Here is a 17,295-nt window from a genome sequence, read left to right on the forward strand (position 1 = left end):
TTCTCCTCTTAGGGCTGGGTCTCAGAAGAGCTGATGGGCCCGACTGGAGACAGAAGACCAGGGAGCCAGACAGGTCCCTGGCATCTGCCTTCTGATTTGAGCACAGAAGTCGGGAGTTACTTCTGAAACCCCAATGGCAAGGAGGTTTCTGTGGCCAGTTAGGCTGGCCTGGAATGTTAACTGAACTTGTCTGTTGGGAGCCCCCGAAACTGGGATCCCAGTGACCCAGGTGAGAAAGGCAGGTGACAGTCCTTCCCTTCCTTTGTCTGCCCTGTCAGGTTCTGCTCAGCCCCTGCGGGGCTGGGAGGGTGTGGTTGGGGGAGTGCCAGCTTTCACCACTCCCTCTGGGATGGGGGTAGAGGAGTGTGAAAAAAGGTGTGTATCCCTTTAACAAGGGCCCAACCCCAGGGCCAAGTCAAGAGGCAGCTCAGCCACTATCTCCCCACTGAGCCAGCTCAGCGGGCAGGGCTGGGAGGGAGTGGGACAGATTCTGGGAGTGCAGTGGGGAGGAGTCCCGGCTGGGCTGAGTGCAGGGAGCTGCTTGGTAGTGCCAGAGCCCAAGCCCCAGAGCCCTGCTGGAGCGGAGGCAGACCGAGGCAGCAGGTGAGCACCCCAGGCCCGGCCTGGGAGGTCTGTGGCTGCCGGAGGGCCCCACAGTATTGGGAGGCCAGGAGAAGGGGCAGTGAAGGGGGCCTGGGAAGAGGGGCCTGCTAGAGAATGGGCAGGAAGATTTTGGTAATTATTAACTTTCCCCCACAGGCCAGTTTGGGAATGCGGAGTCCTGGGGGGTTGGGGACTGGGTGAGGCCTTCAGAGGGGATGCATGGGGTGGTGAGACCCCTCCCTGCCGCAGCAGCTGACGGAGCTCCTCTCCAGGGGCAGAACGTTTGGAAGCTTTGCCCACAGCTACTCGATCCTTCCCAATAGGAGAGGACAAATGCGTGTTGGTCTGGGTTGGGGGTGGTCAGAGCTTGGACACAGGCCTTGCTGGGCTCTGGGAGCTGTGTCCTGGGAGAGGCGATGGGGTCCAGAAGGAACCAGGCAAGTCCCAGGGAGCCTGAGATTCCGGGAAGAGGAGGCAGGGGCTGAGGTGGCGTCTCCTCTACCTCATGACCCAAGCAGGCCCCACTGTGTTCCAGGAGCTGTTCCTTGAGGGGGATGATGAGATCTGGGAGGAACCTGAGTGAGGCTGTGGGGAGCCTGCGAGCTCTCTGGAAGAGGGTCTGAACTCAGCAGCTTCCCCACCTCAGGACCCAGGCAGGCCACGGCTTGAGTTGCTTTTCTTGGCAGAGCCACCTGCACTATGGGAGCCTTCCCCTGCCCAGCCCAGTCGGGATGGAGGTGAGGGCAAGGGTTCTGGGGAGCTAGCTCTGCCTTTCCCCACATTCTAGTAAGTGTTGGTGAGGCTGAGACAGTTGTGTGTGTGTTGGGGGAGGCGGCGGCAAGATCCACACCGAACTCCTCCAACTTCACTTGTCTGGAAAAATATCAGAGGCTGGCTTCTTGCTCCAAGAGCTGAAGTGAGTGGAAGGGCGATGGGTTACCCAAGCAGAGGGGATCAGGAATGGCAGAGGTCCTTGCTCCGTGTGTGTGTGTGTGTGTGTGTGTGTGTGTGAGTTAGACGCAGAGAGTCCTGTGAGGATGGTGAGGGGTGAGGCAGAGTGGCTACCTCTCGACCAAAGCAGGCCCCTCTGTGCTCCAGGAGCTGTTCCTGGAGAGGGCCTTGTGGAACTAGAGAAAGAACACAGGAAGGAGCAGAGAATGGAACAGCTGAGGCTGGAGAAATTTCATTTGAAACAGCCTTACTGATAGAGGTGACATTGTCAGCCCAGTTCGGATGGCACCTTCCCTATATATTGAAGGCAGAGAGGACAAATGAGTAAATGAAAAAGGGAATGAATTAATGAATGTGCAAGAGAGTGAATGCATTATTGAATGAGCAAGTGAATGAGTGAGAGTGAGTAAATGAGCCACTGAATGAATGAGTAAGCAAACTCATGGTGCCTAAGTGAGCAAATGAATTCCAGGTAGATGGAAGGGACACAGAGAATCCATACTTAGGCTTGGCAGTGGGCTAGGCTCTGGAGAGAACAGTGACCAGGAGGGACAGGAGTCTAGGGACACATCCCAACACCTGGATAAACCTTAAGACTCTAGAGGTGTGTGTGGGGTGAGAAGAGAAGGTGGACTTAGGAGGGTGTGGCGGATGTTCGGAGCTCCAGATGGAAGGAGCCTGGGGATGTTGGGGGTGGTTAGGAGGCATCTGGAGGGCGTGGGGCCCAGAACCTGGGGGTGGGAGGGTGGGGCTGGAGTGGCTGGGATCCATGGGCATGGTGTCAGGGCAATTTGGGCTTTCGGAGAAGTCAGCAAGTTGGGCTGAGGTGGGCGGGGTGGGGGTGGGAGACTGCCGGTTGCTCAATGATGAATCAGCCAAGGGGAAGACAATGAGAACATTGGGGTAGGGCTGGAGGCCTGAGGTGAGAGGGCCCATTGGAAGACTCGTGGTCCTCCCATTCCCACATTTCTGGAAGGCTCCAGGGTGCACTGTCCACTCAGGCCAGGATCTACCTGTGGCAGGGCCAATGCAGGAACGACCTCCTGCTTGACCTTTCTAGGAAGGGGCTGATGGGATAGAACATATGCCCCACCCCTGAACCAGGAGACCCAGGGCCTGGCTAGTGGGGGAATGGGGCAGGCGGGAGGAGTAGGTGGTTTGTGGGATGGTGGGGTGGCAGATCCTGTCTCCTGGCCTCCAGGGTAGGGAGGCAGAGGAGGGTAATGATCCCTGCCTGCCTACTACCCTATCCTTCCTTCAGAAAAAGCTCCAGAAAAGCACTTTTGTCAGATGGTTATCTCCAGCACTGTCCATTTTACCGAAGGTGGGGAATGGGTGGATTCCTGGGAGGATGGGCTGGGAGCTGAAGCCCTGAGGTGCTGGAGTTCCCGCTGTGGGTCTCCCAGTACTCCTGGGAGCAGGTGGCACAGTCATCTCTGGGGCTCATCTGTGTCTTGTCCACTTGGCTGCTGCCAGAGGCCAAGCAGGGGTTGAGTCATGATATTGAGGAGGGCCCGGAGGAGACAGCTCAGAGAAATGACTCCAGGAAGGCAGGTGGTGGGAGAGGTAGGCTGGCCTGTGGGGAGAGTGGCAGAGGGAGGTGTACCACCCATTTCCTTCCCTCTTCCTCTCCCTGACCGTTTCCCACAAGATCCCTCATTTAGGGAAAGAGGATGGGGGTGGCTAAGTGTGAAGAGCTTCTCTGAATTATCTTCCCACTCCCAAGGCTTGGTTGGGAGTGAACTTGGCACAGTCTTTCCAGAAATGGGCACGGTTTTCAGAATCACCTGAAACACTGGTTATGAACCTGAGCCACCTCCAACCCAAGGGCAGCATAGCGGACAGACCACAGGTTGAACAATGGTCTTCCTTTTCATCTGTAAATGTTAAAGCGTTTGTATGAAAGTCTTACAGTGGAATAGACGTGGAACCATGCAGTTACACACTTAAATAAAAGAATATGGAAAAGTGTGCGGCTTCCTGCCATTGCGGTACTGTGCTCCATCCTCCCAGCTGGGACTAGAGGGTTCGGGCAGGTGGAGGAGGGGAGACAAGGGCAGGATTTCCCTTCAGAGAAGCCGCAGCCTGACTCTTCCTCTCAACTCTCCTTCCTTCTTGCTTCCTGGCCTGTTCCCTCCTGGTCCCACCCTTCCTGCAGAAGAAGCTTCATGAAAGAAAAAGCTTAAAAGGTGGTCAGGGACCTGCGATACCTGTTATCAGGACTGGAAGGAGGTGGAATATTTATAGAACATCTACCTTGAGCAAGGCACTGGACCAGGCAATGTGGCCAGGAGAGATGCAGAGATTAAAAGCAGGGAGTGGTGTATACCCAGGATTAAAAAAACTGTCCTAAAGTCTGAGTCCCGCCGTTTGGTTCAGAAAATACATTGGCCGTGCGTAAGAAAAACAATGCTTGTCTCAAGGAACAAGACAGGACCCAGGAAGACACTGTGGCCTCACCAGTTAGTGGGCCCCAGCTAGTGCTAGCTGAGTGGTGATGACAGACACGTCTGTGGGAGTCAGGGAGGATGGCGCCCAGGGCAGGGGTCAAGGCGGGCTTACTTCGGAGGCGTGGTTTGGGCAGGGCCCGAGTGATTGGCAGGCTTCAGTTGGCTGGAGAGGGCAGGGCAGCCGGCATGGGAGTAGGAATGGCCACCAGGGGCCAGCAGAAAGCAGGTGGCAGGACAGGAGGCTGTGGTGGGGCCTGACCGAGCAGCCTTTCCTTCCAAATCTGACTGTGGCTCGCTCAGGCCCTTATGGTGGCTGTGTCCCTGTTTTGTCCATCTCCTTTCGCCAGGACCCGCCGGGTGAGGGTGGCTGGAGCACATTCCTGGGCTTGGGAGTGGGAAGGGAGTCTGATTTGCCCGGGGTTGATGTGGGGGGGCTCTGGGCACGGGCCGTGACTCACAGAGTAGATCCAGATCCGCCTGTTCCCCTCATATCCTGTTGTTCAGAAGGCTGTATCCGCTTGGAAAGTGTCTTTTGTCCAGGGGTAAGCGGGTGACGCATGTGCCCTCTGGCAGTCTGCTGCTGTGTCCAGGGTCCGACTCCAGCTGGGCTGTAACTGGGCTTGGCCCTGCCTTAGGTAATGAAGTATGGGTGGGGGTGTTCTTGAATCCTGCTGTGTATTTAGGGATGGGCATAAGGGAGGAGAGGCTAGCAGGGTGTGGAGCGGTGTGTTGGGAGAGCTGCACAAAATCTGATCCAACAGATCTGGACCTTGTCCTTTCCCAAAAGGGGCAGCCGGGGCCTGAGACCCTGGACTCACGGCCCTGGAGCCCGGCAAGGGATTGGGAAAGGCCTACTCCTTCCTTTCTGCTTTATTTCCTGGGAGTGGGAGGCAGTAGCCTCTGCCCCTAACCTCCATGGCTCATCTCAGCTGTCCCAGCCATGCTCGGGCCCAGGGAGGTAGGCCAGCTGTGGAGCAGGGTGGGAGAGCAGGCGGACTCTTCTCCTCTTCCCCTGAGAGCCTCTTGCCCCTTAGGTCTCTGACACTAGGGATCTTGCTCCCTAGGGCTGGAACCTGGTGCCTGGGGCTAGGGCAGGGCCTGGAGAACCTGTTGAGGTGGTTCAGCTGGGGAGCACCTGGATTGGAGGAGCCGCATAGTTCTCATTCCAGGGCTTACTCTCCCCCACCCACTCTGTTCCCCTTTTCCTGCCACCTTCTTCTCCAGGGACCAGAAGCAAGGGAGGAGGAGGGACCCAGGGCCTAGGGTGGGCGTGGAGGAGGAGGTGTGGCCTGTGGGGGTCTCTTCTCAATTCCCCTCCTCCTGGTGTCCAGGCCCCACCAGCAGGCGAAGCAGGGAGATGTCAGACTGCTACACGGAGCTGGAGAAGGCGGTCATTGTCCTGGTGGAAAACTTCTACAAATATGTGTCTAAGTACAGCCTGGTCAAGAACAAGATCAGCAAGAGCAGCTTCCGCGAGATGCTCCAGAAAGAGCTGAACCACATGCTGTCGGTAAGGCCTCTCACCCAAGGCCTCGCCTCCCTCTCCCCTTCCCTCCCCTGCAAGCCTCTGGCCTCTCAGGGTGTCTTTCCCTGTTGAGGCCTCTATCCTTCCAGTGCCCCCTAACTCCAGGGTCTCCTCCACCCCCAGACTTCTGTCTTCTCAGGATGCTCAGGCCTAGCCAGTGGGGCTGTGTTTGCATTTCCCAAGGGAAGCAGCTGCCCAGGCCAGATCCTAGGTCTCTGCCTAGGGTCCTGCCTGGAGTCTCTCTCTGGGGTTTCCACGCTCAGCATTGCTGACCCCTGCTTCCTCCCCAGGACACAGGGAACCGGAAGGCTGCGGATAAGCTCATCCAGAACCTGGATGCCAATCACGATGGGCGCATCAGCTTCGACGAGTACTGGACCTTGATAGGCGGCATCACCGGCCCCATTGCCAAACTCATCCGCGAGCAGGAGCAGCAGAGCAGCAGCTAGAGACCCCTTTGGCCACACCTTCCAGGCACCGGCCTGACACCCCGCCCTGGTGCTCTCCCCAGGCTCCCTCCTCAGCCTCCTGCCCACCCAGGGCCCTTTACTCTCTTCTCTCTCCAGACCTTCCTCTGACCCTTGCTGAACTGGGGTCCTTTTGTGAGTGTCTCAGTCTAGGGGTACCTCCCTCCCTGGGGTGTCTCAGCCCCTGGAGTCAGTGGGCTCTTGGGGCCCCTCTGTGAGATCTCAGTGCTGTCTGGGGGCCCTAAGAGTTTTCTCACCTGTTCAGTCTCATCTAACTTTCCAATGTCTGATGTTCCTGCCCAATTCCTGCCAGATTCTGGGTCTGTCCTAACCTCCAGAGGTCAGCCTGGTGCTTGAGGTCTCCCTGCTTTTGGTGGCAGTGGCGGCGGCAGCAGCAGAGACCTCTCCACTTTCCTTCCGTAGCCCCTCTGTTGGGTAGAGAGGCACTTTCAGGGACTTCCCTCCAGTTGCCTCTTCATCTGGGAGTGAGCTAAGCAAGGCTGAGCCTCCTCCCGTTGCTTGAAATAATGGTGATATAAAGGCCGGATTTGGAGTTTGTATCCCCTGGTCCCTTTGGGATGCTCATTAAAACCTTCCCACCCCTTGGAGACGTTTTATGCTTTGGTGGTCTTAGGCCTTGGGCCCTGTGACGAGAGAGAATCTCACAGAAGAACCTCAAAGGCAGAGCAAGAAAGGAGCCAGAACTCCTGAATTCCAACAGGCACTGTCAGCTGTGGACCAGCAGCTCCCTCCATCCTCCTCCATGAAGGGCCAAAGGCCTTAGGTCACCAATCTCTGGGCCCTTTTAGCCCAGACTCAGACTCAAATTCAACTTCCAGGCACACAATAAGTCCCATTTAGTCCTCACTGCAATTCCATGAGAGAGGGGCCATGACCCTTAGTCTTTTTTTTGTTTTATTTGGAGAGTTTAATAGGCCAGAAGGGGCAAGAAGGAAGGGAGAAGGAAGAAGCTCCCCTGTACAGAGACAGAGGGAGGGGGGCCCCAAAGCTGAGAGAAGGAACCCCAGCTGCCACAGATACCATCTAGGTATACACACAGAGGCTGGAGGAGGAGGTGTCTGATTTGCATAGGGCTCAGGGGATTGGTTTGACTATGCATGGCATTCACGTAGCCCTCAGAAAAAGTTGGCCCTCCCACTCTAGCTTTTTTTTTTTTTTTTTTTTTTGAGACAGAGTTTCACTCTTGTTGCCTAGGCTGGAGTGCAGTGGTGTGCAATCTCGGCTCACCACATGCTCCGCCTCCCGGGTTCAAGCGATTCTCCTGCTTCAGCCTCCTGAGTAGCTGGGAATAGAGTCATGTGCCGTGACACTCGGCTAATTTTTTTTGTATTTTTAGTAGAGATGGGGTTTCTCCACGTTGGTCAGGCTGGTCTCGAACTCCTGACCTCAGGTGATCCACCTGCCTCATCCTCCCAAAGTGTTGGGATTACAGGCGTGAGCCACTGCACACGGCCCCACCCTAGCCTTTTAATATGCAAGTGCAGGGTACCATGATGTTCTACACACCTGGGGATACGTGAGGGCGGCCACATTGCCAGGAACATGTGGGGAAAGGGCCAGAAGGCCGTGGGAATCACCATGTTTGGGTGGACCCAGTTTCTACGGGCTTGCATTTGCATATCAAAGGTTGCCAACCTGGCTCTAAGGGCTGGGGCTTTACAAGAAACTTTTCTGGAGATGCTTTAACAGAATGAAAACATGGAGAGGCCGGGCGCGGTGGCTCAAGCCTGTAATCCCAGCACTTTGGGAGGCCGAGGCGGGTGGATCACGAGGTCAGGAGATCGAGACCATCCTGGCTAACATGATGAAACCCCGTCTCTACTAAAAATACAAAAAACTAGCCGGGCGTGGTGGCGGGCGCCTGTAGTCCCAGCTACTCGGAGGCTGAGGCGGGAGAATGGCGTGAACCCGGGAGGTGGAGCTTGCAGTGAGCCGATATCGCACCACTGCACTCCAGCCTGGGCAACAGAGCGAGACTCCGTCCAAAAAAAAAAAAAAAAAAAAAAGAAAACATGGAGAACCCCCGTTTCTACTAAAAATACAAAATTAGCTGGGCGTGGTGGCACATGTCTGTAATCCCAGCTACTTGGGAGGCTGAGGCAGGAGAATCGCTTGAACCTGGGAGGTGGAGGTTGTGGTGAGCGATCACGCCATTACACTCCACCCTGGGCAACAAGAGCGAAACTCCGTCTCAAAAAAAAAAAAAAAAAAAAAAAAAGAAAACTTCCCAAGGACCCAAGGACCCATTTTCCTCTCTATCTGCCTAAAATAATTTCTTAATAACTCCTACAACATTCCCCCCTGTGGAGATGCTACACTAACTGCTGTTAGGGGGTTTTGGGCGACGACTCCTTCTGGCTACTTCTTGTTGAAAAGGGGCATCGAATGGGGAACAGCAGCTAGGGCTACTCCTGGGGTCAATCTAAGGGTCCTCAAAAGAATGGCGTGTCCATGTATGGCTCTGTTTACAGCACCATTTGGAGTTTGATTGTTTCTAGATGAGAAGAAACAATTTGAGTTATAGTATTGTGTATACAGGGTCCAAATATCAATACAAGACACACAAGCAAGAGAGGGCTTAATAAAGGGGTTAACTAATTCCATAAAGAAGACTGCAATTTATTAAAGAGGGATTGTAGCCACTCGGGGATGAAGCTGGCATTTTCCCTGAGCCTGTCAATAATTTTGATTTGTTTTTTAAGTATTCGTAGATTTTCCTTTACTTTACTAGAAGTGCTAATCCAAAAGCAGCATGTTTCATTTAAAACTGCATCACTAAACCCAATAAAAAGTCCTAGCAGATTCAGTGATAGTAAAACTTTCATGCTTCCTTTTCATTAGTAACTACTATCCCTGCTATAAGGATAATGATTAAGCAAAATATGACAGCGATGGAAACTCTCTGTTTAATATTTCAGTTAGAAGGTGCTACCATGTATAATCCGATTGCAAATAATAGAGTGAGTAGGGCAGTTTCCATAAGTGTGGTGTGGTAGATAATTTCCATCTAAACTTTTACCTGTCAAGATATAGAATTCCCCTTTGGGGGTCTATGAAGTTCCTTGGTTTTATTTTCCTAAACAAAGAAACCTCTGGGTTATGGGCACCCTACTCACTTTTATTACCTGGCAGAATTTGCAGAATAATTGCCCAGAACTAGTATATTGATGCAGATTTTCTGTTACCCATCCCTTATTTTTTCTTCCAAGCTGCAGGAGATCACTGCTTGATTCACAGGAATAAGTAGGGTTAGTCTAAAATGTAGGTGAAAAGCTTGAAAACAATTAATGAGACTAGGACTTAATGATAAATGTATGATAAGCTTTGGAGCACCATTTTTCTCTCTAGTCCTCATTTTTGGAAAAAACAAATCACGAATAAACTATAGTCTTATGCTTGGCCTGATTATTTGCATAAAGTGCAGCAAGAATGGTTATTTCCGCACAGGCCTTTTGGATTGGCTTTGATGAAACTCTGTTTCACAAGGAATTTCAGATAAGACTATTAAAGCCTAGCCCAGTCATGGGTTTGTATCCTCAAATACCTGTTAGTTGAGTGATCCTCTCCTCTTGAGGTCCCAAGATAAACTCGGAGCTCCCAGACCTGTTAGAAAGTGACATTCTTTACTGACCACAGGTTAGGAACCCTGTGCAGAGATTGTGTAGACAAGGCATGAGGCCAGTTCTCCCCAAGGGGCTTTTATTGACTCTGCATGTCAAGCTTGATTCAGATAGTTTCCAAAATCTAGAGGAACCAGGCAGAGAAATAAACATGCTCCAAATTTTGTTCATAGGAGCACACCTTACTCAACGTTTAAAGGCCATAAATAGTTTAAAATAAGTTTCCTTGACTCAATCAGATGAATGAATTTCCTTTCCTGGCCAACGCACTAAAATGATATGTCTCTGATGAGTGGAGGAACACCAAGGTTCTTGGTCCTCATGCTGGTTTAGATAAAACAACACGGACACACGTGGAGTGGTTTTAAGGAGCAGAGAGTTTAACAGGCAAGAGGGACAAGAAGGAAGGCAGAAGGAAGAAGCTCGCCTATACAGAGACAGAGGGAGAGGGGCTCCAAAGCCAAGAGAGGGAACTCCCTTGACCCTTAGTCTTGAACCATGAGTGGCACTGAGGCTCTGAATTCTCATTAGTAGACTATCCTGATACAGAGAGAAGTTGTGGGATGGAGAAGTAGAGGTGCAAGGAAGAAGGAGTGTGGGAGGCCAGGGGAAATGGAAGCTATGACTTGCAGCTGCTGGAGGGGACATTGCCAGTTCCTTGGTTTCTCCCCTGCTCTTGCACTGAGGGAGATCCCAGTAGGAAACTCACCGTGCAGAACTGGGAATCAGTGGTTTTTAGGTGGGAACAGCTTAAGGCTTTCCAAAAGATGCACAGGCACAATAGTTTTATTGGCATCCGCTTACAGATCCTCAGCCTTCTAAAACTGATCTGCCCTGGAACAGGGCAGCGCTCAAGGTTTGGCACTGTTCCTCCTTTCCCACCCCCAGTAGCTGGGATTACAGGCTGGCACCACCACACCCAGCTAATTTTTGTATTTTTAGTAGAGAAGGGGTTTCACTATGTTGGCCAGGCTGGTCTTGAACTGCTGGTCTCAAGAGATCCACCTGCCTCAGCCTCCCAGAGTGCTGGAATTACAGGCGTGAGCTACCATGCCCAGCCTACTATGCTATCTTGACTGAATGATAAAGAATGAGTTAACATGTTTTGTTGGGGGGGGGGTTTCTCTCTCTCTCTTTCTCTCTCTCTCTCTCTCTCTCTCCATCCATCCATCTATCTTTATATCTATCAATCTATCATCTATTTATTTACCTACCTATCTACCTATCTGCTATCTATCTATCTACCTATCACTATCTGTTAACTGGTTAAAAAAAGACATAAATTTACTCTTTTTTTAGTGTGCATTACAGTATTGTTAACTGTATATACGTTGTACAACAGATCTCTAGAACTTTTTCATCTTGCACGATTGTAACCCTATACCCTTTGAACAACAACTGTTTCTCCCTCCCCACAGTGAATACAATTTTACTTTCTGTTTCTTTTTTTTTTCTTTTTTTTGAGACAGAATCTTGCTCTGTCACCCAGGCTGGAGTGCAGTGGCACAATCTTGGCTCACTGTAATCTCGACCTCCCGGGTTCAGGCGATTCTCCTGCCTCAGCCTCCCTAGTAGGTGGGACTATAGGTGTATGTCACCACGCCCAGCTAATTTTTGTATTTTTAGTAGGGATAGGGTTTTACCATATTGGCCAGGCTGGTCTCGAACTCCTGACCTCAAGTGATCCATCTGTCTTGCCCTCCCAAAGTGTTGGGATTACAGGTGTGAGCCACTGTGCCTAGCTATTCTCTTACTTATTTCTGCTCTAAACTTTATTATTTCCTTTCTTCTGCTAATTTTGAGATTAGTTTATTCTTCTTTTTGTAGTTCCTTAAAGTGTAAAGTTAGGTTGTCAATTTGAGATCTTTCTTCTTTTTCTTTTTCTTTGTTTTTGTTTTGTTTTTTGAGATGCAGTCTTGCTCTGTCACATAGGCTGGACAAAAGTGGCGCGATCTCAGCTTGCTGCAACCTCTGCCTCCCAGGTTCAAGCAATTCTTGTGCCTCAGCCTCCCGAGTAGCCAGGATTACAGGCATGTGCCACAAGGCCCAGCTGAGTTTTTGTATTTTCAGTAGAGACAGGGTTTTACCATGTTACCAGTCTGGTCTCAAACTCCTGACCTCAGGTTACCTGCCCACTCAGCCTCCCAGAGTGCTGGGATTACAGGTGTGAGCCACCGGGCCTGGTCATCTTTCTTCTATTTAAATTTAGCATTTACCACTATAAACTTCCCTCTTTATACTACTTTTGCGGCATCTCATAAGTGTTGGTATGTTGTGTTTTTGCCATTATTTTATTTTTTTTGGAGATGGAGTCTCGCTCTGTCGCTCAGGCTGGAGTGGAGTGGCGTGATCTCAGCTCACTGCAAGCTCTGCCTCCTGGGTTCACGCCATTTTCCTGCCTCAGCCTCCCGAGTAGCTGGGACTACAGGCACCCGCCACCACACTCGGCTAATTTTTTTTGTATTTTTTTAGTAGAGACGGGGTTTAACCATGTTAGCCAGGATGGTCTCGATCTCCTGACCTCGTGATCCACCTGCCTTGGCCTCCTAAAGTACTGGGATTACAGGTGTGAGGCAGCCTTTCTCGAGATGTTTTATAATTTCCCTTGTGATTTCTTCTTTGCACCACTGGTTGTTCAAGAGTATGTTGTGCAATTTCCACATATTTGTGAGTTTTCCAGTTTTCCTACTGCTATTGATTTCTAGTTTGATTTCGTTGTGATCATAAAAAATATTTGGCATGATTTCAATCTTCTTAAATTTGTTAAGGTTTACTGTGTGACCTGACATGTGCTCTGTCCTGGAAAATATTCTGTGTGTGATTAGGAAGAATGTGTATTCGGATGTTATCAAGTGGAGAATTCTATGTATATTCTTAGGGACAATTGGTCTACACTGTTGTTTAGGTTCTCTGTTTCCTTACTGATCTCCTGTCTGGTTGTTCTATCATACATATATATTTTAAATGGATGATGGAGGCCGGGTTCAGTGGCTCATGCCTGTAATCCCAGCACTTTGGGAAGCTGAGGTGGACAGATGACCTGAGGTCAAGAGCTCGAGACCAGACTGGCCAGCATGGTGAAACTCAGTCTCTGCTAAAAAATACAAATAATAGCTGGGCATGGTGGTGCATGCCTGTAATTCCAGCTATTCAGGAGGCTGAGACATGAGAATCACTTGAAACTGGAAGGCAGAGGTTGTAGTGAGCTGAGATCATGCCACTGCACTCCAGCCTGGGCAAAAGAGTGAGACTGTGTCTCAAAAAATAAATTAATGAATAAATAAATAAATGGATGGTGGAGGGTATCAAGTCATTATAATATTTAGATTTAATTGAACATACATTTAGAACAGAATCTTAGCAGTTTTATTTTAAAACGTTGCAATATGTAAAACACTTCAGAAACTGCACACTTGGCAATGATTTAAACATAATGAAAAATCTTAACTGTCAACCTGAAAAATGTGCAAGCCAGTACATAGTTTTAAGAAATTCCTTTAGGGCTCAAGAAAAGAACAATTCCTTCAGGGAGCACAGAAACAAACCTTGTGAAGACAGACTACTGCTTTAGGGAACAGCAGGGTCACCAGCAATGCAGAGTAGGTGCTACCTAGGAAGGCTTCCTTGAGGAGGCATGAGCTGGGCTGGAACAGAAGGCAGGAGCAGGGCAGGCCTGGAGGGGGTGAGGAGGAAAAAGGCAAAGAGCCTTCTGTGGAAGACAGAGCAAGGATGATGGTGCCAAGGCCTTGGGGTGGTGAAGGAGGTGGATCCTCGAAGCCCAGGGGATGGGGGATCTCCTGGAAAATCCTGGAGGCAATTCAGGATAGAGCTGCCCTTCCTGCCTCCTCCCTCATTTTCCAGTTCTTAATACTGTGCCTGCTCCCTCTCACCCCACTCAGCATTCCCGTCTTTCCTTCTAAAAGGAGAAGGGGCTGGATACGGTTGCTCACGTCTGTAATCCCAGCACTTTGGGAGGCTGAGGCAGGCAGATTGTAGGCAGATTGTCAGGAGTTCAAGATCAGTCCGGTCAAGATGGTGAAACCCCGTCTCTACTAAAAATACAAAAAATTAGCTGGGCGTGGTGGTGCACGCCTGTAGTCCTAGCTACTCAGGAGGCCAAGACAGGAGAATCTCTTGAACCTGAGAGTTGAAGGTTGCAGTGAACCGAGATCGCACCGCTGCATTCCAGCCTGGGCGACAGAGCGAGACTCTGTCTCAAAATAAATAAATAAATAAATAAATAAATAAATAAATAAATAAATAAAAAATAAAAGGAGATGGAAACTGGGGAGAGAGGGCAATGTTATCTCTGTATCAGAGACAAGGCAGAGACTCTCTTAGAAGGGGTGAGGGAGCAGCTGCAGACCAGCCCCATCTCTGTCCCCAGCACCACTTCTGCCTCCTTGAGAGAAGATGGGTTTTGCTCCCCTCACTGCCTGCAGTACTTGGAGGAAACCAGCCCTTCCACCCCACAGAGACTGTAGGACAGCTGGCAGGAAATGAGTGTGTGTGTGATGCTTATTAGAAGCCTGTTGCTAGGGGGTTTAAGGGCTCTGGGGAGGAAGCTGAACTTCAGAGGAGGTCAGAGGACTGTAACAGTAGCCAAAGCTTTGGCTTCAGAGCCTGGAGCCAGAGAGGTCCCAAAGGAGAAAAAGCAGCCACTAGAGGGTCAGTGGGCTCAGCCTGCGGCCTCCCTCCGGACTGCTGGGGCAAGAGAAGGGCATGCCTCCCTTACACAGGAGCTGTGAACCAGATGCCTGCCTGAGCATATCAACAGAGAGAAGGGCCAGAAGCAGGTCTCTGTGGGGCCTCACAGTGGAGCTGAGAAGGCCTTTCCTCTGTCTGGGGTCCAGCGCTGGCCTGGCCCAGTGTCTAACCCTCTTGGGACTGAGGTGGTGGGTGCCCCGTAAGTTGTGCCCGTCAAACCCATCTGTAGCACACCTGCCATTGTTTTTTATTTTTGAGACAGGGTCTTGCTCTGTTGCCCAGGCTGGAGTAGGGGTGTGATTACAGCTCACTGCAGCCTTGACCTCCCCAGTTCAAGCAATCCTCCTACCTCAGCCTCCTGAATGGCTAGGACTACAGGTGCAGGGTCACCATGCCTGGCTAATTTTCAAAAGTTTTCTGTAGAGATGATGTCTCCTTATGTTGGCCAGGCTGGTCTTGAACTCATGGGCTCAAGTGATCGTCCCACCTTGGCCTCCCTAAGTGCTGGGATTATAGGTGTGAGCTACCGCACCTGGCCTCAGATCTATCATTCTTTAGGGTGAGAGCCTGGCTAATTTTGTCACATAGGGTGAGAAACCTGAAATTATCTGTAATGTCAACTTTTGTATTTTCTGTAAATTTGGTTTTATTTTACATTTAGATTCCTAGTAAAGTCCCTTTTGAAAAACTAAACAATACTATCTTTGTCCAGTGTTAAAAGTGTTGTTTTTGGTTTGGCATGGTGGCTCACACTTGTAAGCTCCCGGCACTTTGGGAGTCTGAAGAGGGAGGATTGTTTGAGCTCAGGGGTTCCAGACCAGCCTGAAAAACATAGTGAGACTATATATACACACACACACACACACACACACACACACACACACACACACACACAGACACACGCACACACACACAGACACACAAAAGTGGATTTCTTTCTTTCTTTTTTTGAGACAAGGTCTCACTCTGTCATCTAGGCTGGAGTGTAATGGCATGATCCTAGCTCACCACAGCCTCAAACTCCCTGGTTCAAACGATCCTCCTGTTTCAGCCTCCCAAAGTGCTGGGATTACAAGTGTGAGCCACTGCACCTGGTAAAAGTTTTTTTTTTTGAGACAGAGTCTCGCTCTATCGCTCAGGCTGGAGTGCAGTGGTGCAATCTTGGCTCATTGCAACCTATGCCTCCTGGGTTCAAGCAATCCTCCTGCCTCAGCCTCCGGAGTAGCTGGGATTATAGGCACCCGTCTCCACACCTGGCTGATTTTTTGTATTTTAGTAGAGACAGGGCTTCACCATTATTGGCCAGGCTGGTCTCAAACTCCTGGCCTTGTGATCTGTCTGCCTCGGCCTTCCAAAGTGCTGGGATTACAGACGTGAGCCACCACGCCCAGCCTGGCAAAAGTTTTAATGAGCACTTTCACATCCAAGGTTTTTGTGGTCCTCTTGACAACTGCAGTGAGACAAGAATCATGACCCACATTTTACACATGAAGATGTCAAGGTTCAGAGAGGTGATGTGACTCAGCCAAGGACTCACTGCTGGTGACCAGGAGACTTGTGACTCAGACCCCATCTTTTACTAACTCTGTGTGGACGGCCCAAAGGGCAGAGGTTCTTGTCCGGTTTTGGCACCAATAATTATGGAGGAGTAAGAGTGTTCCCCAGAGGCCCTGTATAGTGGCTGTGTGGTTTCTGCTTCAGACTCATTTATTCATTCAATAAGAATAAAATACCTTGAGGCTGGGCGTGGTGGCTCACGCCTGTAATCCCAGCACTTTGGGAGGTAGAGGCAGGCAAATCACGAGGTCAGGAGTTTGAGACCAGCCTGGCCAACATAGAGAAATGCCGTCTCTACTAAAAAAAAAAAAAAAAAAAAAACACAAAAATTAGCTGGGCATGGTGGCATGTACCTGTAGTCCCAGCTACTTGGGAGACTGAGGTAGGAGAATCATTTGAACCCAGGAGGCGGAGGCTGCAGTGAGCCAAGATTGCCCCACCACACTCCAGCCTGGGTGACAGAACAAGACTCCATCTCAAAAAAACAAACAAACAAAAAAACGAAACAAAAAGAATAAAGTACCTTGTACATTCCGGACACAGTAGATGCTGTAGCAAAAAGAGTAGAAACAGACATGCTTCCTGATTTTATGGGGCTTACAGTTTAGAGGAAAAGTCAGCAGATAGCCACAGGGTCACACAAACAAGTGGATAATTACAAATTGAGATAACTTCTGAAGGATCACATTTGTAGGAGTTTTTAACAAAGAAACTTGACTTAGTGTCAGTGTGGGAAGATCCTTGTGGAAGGGACGCTTGAGCTGAGATCTGAAAGATGAGCATAAGTTATCCATGCAAGGGGAGCAGGTGAGAGTGGAGTTGAGGAGGAAAATGACTTTCCAGATAGAGGGACCATCATGGGCAAAGGCCCTATGGCATGATGAGTTTGTAACTGAGAGAGAGAGCAGGCATGGCTGAAGCTCAAGAGCAAGAAGGAGGGAGGTACCAGGTAAGGCTGGAGAAGCAGGCAGGGCCTTGGGGGACACAAAAACCACAGAATGGTTTTTCTAGTGATGTGTGTGTGTGTGTGTGTGTGTGTGTGCTTGTGCATGTGACATGGATTTGCATTTTGGAAAATTTCACTCAGTCTTCAGTATGGAAAAGATCAAGAGGGGCAGAATAGATGCAGGAGGACCAGCTAAGAGGCAAAAAATAACATCTAATATTTATTGAGTACTTACTTTATACCAAGTGCTATTCTGAGTATTTTGCATGTATTAACTCCCTAATCCTTATGACCTTATGAAGTAAAGACTTCCATTATTTTCATTTTACAGATGAGGAAACCAAGGTGCAGAAAAGTTACATAAGTTGTTGGAGATCATAGAAATGATAAATGGTTGAACCCAGACGCTCTGATTTCAGAGCTTCTGCCCTTCACTGCAATTGTCTCC

The 17,295-nt window shown here is 50.1% G+C and overlaps 1 protein-coding gene across 5 annotated transcripts; it reads left to right on the plus strand.

Moving 5' to 3' along the window:
• The first annotated feature begins 552 nt into the window (after positions 1-552).
• On the plus strand, positions 553-6,602 carry S100A16 (S100 calcium binding protein A16). Of its 5 annotated transcripts, none has more exons than XM_028828790.2 (3): positions 553-1,519; positions 5,336-5,514; positions 5,820-6,602. In XM_028828790.2, exons 2-3 carry the CDS (start codon positions 5,362-5,364, stop codon positions 5,976-5,978), a joined length of 312 nt encoding a protein of 103 aa, XP_028684623.1. In that variant the 5' UTR covers positions 553-1,519; positions 5,336-5,361; the 3' UTR covers positions 5,979-6,602. The 5 variants fall into 5 exon arrangements, with proteins under 5 accessions (XP_028684623.1, XP_015008504.1, XP_015008513.1 ...); XM_015153018.3 differs by having other exon boundaries at positions 553-603; XM_015153027.3 differs by lacking the exon at positions 553-1,519 and adding an exon at positions 4,161-4,639.
• Positions 6,603-17,295: the final 10,693 nt, after the last annotated feature.

Source organism: Macaca mulatta, chromosome 1 (assembly GCF_049350105.2).
Source record: "Macaca mulatta isolate MMU2019108-1 chromosome 1, T2T-MMU8v2.0, whole genome shotgun sequence".
NCBI classification, from domain to species: Eukaryota; Metazoa; Chordata; class Mammalia; order Primates; family Cercopithecidae; genus Macaca; species Macaca mulatta.

Bases quoted from the DNA above. Each gene is read 5' to 3' on its own strand.
- S100A16 (XM_028828790.2), top strand. From the start codon at position 5,362: ATGTCAGACTGCTACACGGAGCTGGAGAAGGCGGTCATTGTCCTGGTG. The intron at 5,515-5,819 runs GTAAGGCCTCTC...CTTCCTCCCCAG, and splicing joins AGCTGAACCACATGCTGTCG to GACACAGGGAACCGGAAGGC.